A 6778-nucleotide genomic window follows, 5' to 3' on the forward strand; every position below is an offset into this window, starting at 1 on the left:
AAAAAAAAAAGTAATTATTTTCCTCCTCCTTTCATGGTTTCAGAAGTCTTAAAGTCATTCTCCAGCTTAACAGAACCTTCAAAGTAAGTTAGGTGTTCCTGGGGTTCAGCCCCTGGGTGAAATAGAAGCAAAGCTCGCCCTTTTGAAATATTTGCTTAGATGGAAATAATAATGTCAATCCACTCTTTGTGTTTTCAACTGTACCATGGCAGCTTTAAAAATGAACATCAGTACTCAACTCAATTTTTTCAAATAAGCTCCAGATTTACAGAAGAATCAAGAAGAGGATGAAGGTATTTATTTTTTTAACTGATAAAAAATCATATAACTTGAAAAGAAACTAGATATAAACATTATTTGTGAAAATAACATGTCCTCATTTTACTTCCTGCTTTCCTCCACTGTCTAAAAGAACCAGATCAAAGTCTTAGAGCAGCAATGCTCATCTCTCTCAACTTACAGCCCACCTAGTTCATCTAGCCTAGCTGTTGCTATCCTGCCATTCTGTTGCTAGCTACCAGCTTTCCTTTCTCACACAAAAATACCACTCTAAAATCTATATGGTAAATCCATGTTCCTAATGAACGTTAGGCCCATTGTTCACACACAGTACATACACAAACAACAGCAGCAAACTGATCCATCATGGGATTGAGGGATGGTCCCTGCTTTGTCTAGAAAACAGTTAAGCGGTGCACCCAGAAGATTTGAATCCTACGGTGTTTTGGTCTACTCACTACAAGTCTCACAGAAACACGACAGAGTGAAATCCTCATCACTGTTTGGTATACCAAATGGAAGCCAGCGGCCACAGAGAGCCTCTCTTGCCTTTCACAAAAATCCTAGCACATACTCTGCTACTTTACATGTATGCCTTACTGCTATTCTATGCTGTAATTAAAAAAATCCGTAACTACACATAGTCAAAGATTTCCATAGGGGATGCAATTAACTACTAGAAAAACATCACCTAGGCTCACACTCAAATTTTCACTGTAAATGATAGATTTCTCTATTTCAATCTGAATGTGAGTTTAACTGTGTTTAGAGAAGCCAAGTAAATCTGCACAGTACCTTCAAACAACTATTCAGTCTTGAGATCAAAAATAATTATAGCAAATTCTATTAACCAGAGGAAAGTTATGGTAACAGAGCATAGAGGACAAAAGAGTATTGTGCACTAATGAAGACTAAACATACCAGAAAAGCATTGTAATATATCACAGATTAAACAAATAGCTTAACCTGCTGGGAAATTAGAATTCATGACATCAACACAAATGTTCTTTGGTATTCCTTTTAGTAATAGAATGCAAGTTAACAAAAGGTTACAACTAAAATGGAAAGATTCACTAATGACTATAAATGTATTAGCTTGATCTATTTCCTCTAGAAACCACATCTTTCTTTCATTTTATTATATAAAAAGGCCTGACATTTTAATAAAGATTAACCTTTCTGTTGATTATTTAATAAATTTCTTATTGCTATCTTTCTATATTTTAAGTCAAAAAACTATATTTAGAATGCCCTACATTAATATGTGAAGAAGAGACTTTCTGCTTACATAAGAATGCAAATTGCTTAGCAATAATGTCCCCAAATTTAGTTCTGATTTCTTTTTAAGTAGAAAGTTTGTACATACCTTAAATTGTCCATATAATGAAATCATTGAGAAGAAGAGGACAACTGCCAGAGGACCCCAGAAATCTGGATTGTCTCTCACTACCTGCCTATTAAACCCAAGAGACGGCATAGGCATCAACACACATCGAATTTTGTAGTAAATATCCTTCAGATCAATGTCGAGTTCTTCCCTGAAATTGTAAAGCAAGGGAGCGTTACTATACAGCACAGAAATGAAACAGATCATAAAAATTAAGTTCCTGGACTAAGAGAAGGTTTACAGAGCAGGTCTCCTATCACCATAAGGCTTTCTGTAGCCCTGACAAGCAATGGAACAATTTGTCCACAGAAAAGCAAAGCCATACCCTCATCACACATTCAATAACCAGTATGACACGGACATATTTTATTCTACAAAAATCAATTACATGCCTGAGAATAGAGAACATCCACAGCACATCATAATAGTCTACATTAAGACAGGAGATCTATTTTCTGGCACACAGGAACGTGTGACATCTATAAAATTGGAAACAGAAGTCAAAGATGTGTACTCAGCAGTAGGATGTCTGCATGTTCCTATGCTGAAGTTTGCCATGAGCACATTTGTTATGGAATAATTTTGTTTCAAATTCTAAAAGAAATATGTTAGTTACATTCACTAATCCCATATCATTCAAAATATATCTCATCAGATCAATAGAAAATAAAGAAGAAGCAAGAAATGAAGACATCGCAATTTCTCTTTCAAAAATGAAGTATTGCTCATTGATTCTCTTAAGCCCATCTCACGATTGCTGTTACTGAGGCTGTGTCACGATTTTTGTTACTAACCTGTGCCTAAATAACAAAAATTGTTCCTTAACACAACCCTGAATAAAGGAATAGACCAAAAGCATCCATTTTTTCTCCATTTTAAAGCAGTATTACATTTCTCCTTTGTTTATTTAATATATATATATTCCACTCTGACAGTTGCATATCAGAAATATTTCCTTTGTGGACTTCTTTGTCACTTCTTAAGGCTTCTGATAGTGCTTCAAGTAAAAAAGCTCTTTCCCACAAAGCTGAGAGTTACCTCACTGAAGAGGAAATGATCGCTGTAAAAGGAGACAAGTGCCAAAAGCACAGCTGTCCAATGAGGGAAAGAAATAATCTAAGTGTTGAACAAAATGCTTGTGTGACAGCACCGCATCAGAGAACTTATCTTTGCTGTTTGCTATTCTTTAAATCCATAGAAGCATTCAGATTCGAAGGCTTCATAACAAGACACGTTCTGGGAATAATCAGAACCGCATAAAAGCTGCAACATGAAATCAGACTGAGTTCCTCTGTTAGGAGGATGATATTTGTCCTCTTTGCTACAAAATTATTCCTGGCTTGTTCTCCTCACTTCCAAGAATAGGCTTTTTAGAACACAGAGCTGTCTTTGAATCACAAACTTGCTTTTTTTTGTGTGGTATACAACTTTGCACAAAAGAGGGAATTCATGTGTTGTCACCTCAGTACGCCATTCTATTTCTTAATTAAAAATTACAGGTTTACAGAGCAGACTCAGTCACACAGGTGCTACTTCTGCACATTTCGAGTACTTTTCAAATAACAATTTCATTATCAAGCTCTCCAGGCACCTGCTTTCTCTCAGAGCTCTTACTTCAGCTCTTCAGAGTACTTTCCTTCTCACTCCACTTTTAAAAGCATCATTATTTTTAAACACAGGAAAACTTTGAGACAAGAATGATGTTGCTTAGGTGGAGAACACAGACTGAGAACACAGACTAAGACCCCAGCAGCCCCCCCTCAGTGCAATAACCTCAAGATACAGCTTTCTTCTGACAATCCTGTTTCTGTGAACAGAACAAGCGAGGCGGACATTGGCAGTTTCAAAGACATTCTGTCTTTCAACAGTAATCTCCCTTAAGACCTCATAAGGTAACATCAGAGAATATAAAGTTTCTGCTACCTTACTTGCAACCCTGCTGAAGAACACAATCTAGTTTTTCAAACCATGACAAGATCAACAGATAAGAATACAAAAGCCATTAAATTTCTATAATTATAACGTAATGAAATTTTGATTTTATTTCCTCCTTCCTTCCTCTCTCACAGTGAACAACAAGTCTATTTTTTAGCTAAAGAAACGAACAAAAATAATAAAAATAAACAAAACCCACCATAACAAAAAACAGCATTTTCACTCCCGCACCAAAAGAGACTAATTGGTCAAGCAATTTGTCAACCAGAATTTTAGCCACGGCAGAAGACTAGGAGACAGTTTGAGGACTTACAAGCTCTTTGTTTTCCCTACACAGCTAACAAAGAGATACCCACAAACAATTAGTACATACAGGAGTGGCTTGTTATCTTCTGGGTCATCATCTTCCACTTCCAGAAGCCAGCCGTATCCCCTCTGCCTCAGGAATGTAGTTGCAGACGATTCTTTGATGAATTCTCCTCCAAGATTTAGCTTAACATCTGGAGCTGTTATGGACCCACTAGGATCTTGGAGAAAAAAGGACAGGAAAAGACATGTTTTTATTTTGCCAAAATACATTTGATCTCAAAATTACTGCAAAATAAACAAATATGTACAAAAGCTACATGTGCAGGTCATCACCACAAAATATTCAAAGTCATACACCAACAGTTACATAATCTGAAAGAGTACTTCTGGTTTTATGCAACAGTAACAAAGTTGTTTTAGGACTCCAATTAGCAAGTTCTAGTTTCTAGATAGCAGAGCATGCCGCAATTCCTGCTTTATCATTCAGAGGCATAAAGGAGTTAAACTAACGAAAGCCTTATCATACCGTGAACTGTGGATTATTTATCATTTTCTGCTGACCACTCTATCTCTTTTAGAGCCCATTGTTGCACCCAAACTATTCTGTTTGCATCCAGCTTCTCACAGAAGAAAAACATTTGTAGCTTTTCTCATTTGTAGCTTTTCTCATTTGTAATCTGCTTTTAAAACAGTGGAAAACATTAGGAAAAAGAATACTGCTAGAGCTCCCCAGGTTCTGTTCAATAATGAGAGATGCAAGGAATGCTCTTTAACATACTAACATCTTGCTCTACCACAGTACTAAACATAAACATAAGCAACTGCTGCATGTTTTAGCTGTGTCAAAGTCACCAATGTTAATTTTATTCACTTTGTTGTCAGTTATAGACCAGGGAAAAAGACAAAATAGTAACAGAAAATACACTAAGCAGCTTGAAGTAATAAAAAACCAGAAGGGTATGGTAAGAGTACACATTCCAAGAATTTGGGAATTTACTTTTTTGCATAAAAGCACAACACAGCAACAAGTCCATTCTTTGCATGAACCTTGTAACAAAAGTTTTGAGAGGCAAAAACTCCCCTCTCATCCATCATCTTGCTTCACCAAAGAAAACCTTGTTTTGCAGTTGTATCGTTGTGTACTTTTCCACACAAGCACATGTATGAATTTCCCTGAATACTCAGCTACAGCAAGTGCTTCTGAAATGTTTCTGCAACACATACTGACACAGAAGCCACGTCACGTTTGTGGATAATGTTTGACACCCCTATTCAAAAGCAACATGGTTTTGGAGAATTTAGATTCTTACAATGACAGGACGTCCTACAGTGTTCAGCCAGCATTTACTGAATCATTTACTCTACACTCAGTATTACAATTAATTTAACAGGATTCGCCGTCCTAAATCAGCTTGCTAGGCCACTCCAGTTTAAATTGAAGCTTCCCCATTACTGCTTTTCAATCATTTCATAATTGTGATAACTAACCATCCACTGTTTTGATTCCGAGAAAATCATCACCACAGAATCCTCATAAAATAACTTAAAGAAGAAACTTCTCTTTGCTCCTGTACTCATAAGCACATTAATATCATTCCCATCAGATGGGAGCAAAGCTGTCTTCAGAGGAGAAGGGAGGGGGAAAGACTGATTCTTAAAGCCTGAACTTCAAGGTAGAGAAAGGCTCACAAGTCTTCTATTATCAGTTGGACCCTTCTGTCATTTTAAAGTTATCAGTTTGTCTATAACACAGCACTGCTTTGCAAGGAGGGTCCTTGTTACACTTTGCGCACAACTGTGCCTGCCAAAACAAGAAACTAACAGTCCAATCAGCCACTGATTTGATTTCTCTGTTCTCAGTGATTGATGACAACCCATCTTGAGGATAGAAATCTTCTACATGAGTCTTATTTACCGATGTTCCTTTTAGCAGAAGATGATTACAGAATACCTACAACCACATTATAGATCATGATACCTATTAACATGATCTTAAGTCTGTTTTGGAAGGTGGGACAAAGCTGAAGAAACCAAGGGAAAAAATCTGCTATTGCCTCTTCTTTAGTCTGCTTTGTAATGGCAGAAAAGTTAATAGCAGGCCAACTGAGCACTAGAGAACATGACAGGAATTCATGTTTCTGCTGTTCACTAATGAGAATCAGGATGTTTTCACCATCACTGTCACAGGCAGAACACTGCAGACTACACAGGGCTACACTCAAACAGGGATGAGATCACACCTTGCTTGTGCCCACAGAGAACGCAGAGCCAAACCCTGTTCAACACAACCTACAGGACAGGTGCTTACTATGGCTCAGGTCCAGCATATAGGTAGGTATAGCTCTCAACAAATACTTCCAGGGAGAATCCTGAGAGTCTTCTTCTGGAGGCACCTAGCTCCTTTCTCAGGCCATGGTGGAAGAGTGGAAGAAAATGAAAATAAAACAACGTGGATTGTACCTGCTGATTAGCATTCCCTGTCAGAAGAACTGACAAGCTCACCAAACAACAGAGCTAAGCATTCTGTAGTGATGTTTCACTTCGATTCTTCATTTCCAGGGTTGAGAGCCAGGACGTACACCGTTCCCAACCCGATCCACAACTACTGGGTAACTATACAGATGGAGTAGAAAGCTGGTTATTTAAATAGCTACAGACCCAAGGGTCGTTCTCCATCAAAATAAGGTAGCACAACGCTGACTCTTCCACACAGCGCCGAGACATACGCCCTCACGGCACGCAGCTACACGACAGGTACGCAGCCTGCACGGCAGGTAGGCCGCACCTCGCCCCCTCACCTACACACAGTCCCCGCTTAACCCCTCGTTACCGTACGAAACAGCCCCGAGCACGGCTACGCCGGGCGCC

General features: G+C 38.2%; 1 protein-coding gene across 1 annotated transcript; it reads right to left on the reverse strand.

The window, feature by feature from the left end:
• Window positions 1–1516: 1516 nt before the first annotated feature.
• On the reverse strand, window positions 1517–6777 carry YIPF4 (Yip1 domain family member 4; the record flags this gene model as incomplete). The annotated part of the gene is made up of 3 exons (XM_031552180.1): window positions 1517–1817; window positions 3975–4128; window positions 6741–6777. Coding segments are annotated over 3 exons (477 nt in total), but the record flags the coding sequence as incomplete, so codon positions are not given.
• Window position 6778: the final 1 nt, after the last annotated feature.

Source organism: Meleagris gallopavo, chromosome 2, assembly GCF_000146605.3.
Source record: "Meleagris gallopavo isolate NT-WF06-2002-E0010 breed Aviagen turkey brand Nicholas breeding stock chromosome 2, Turkey_5.1, whole genome shotgun sequence".
Taxonomy (NCBI): Eukaryota; Metazoa; Chordata; class Aves; order Galliformes; family Phasianidae; genus Meleagris; species Meleagris gallopavo.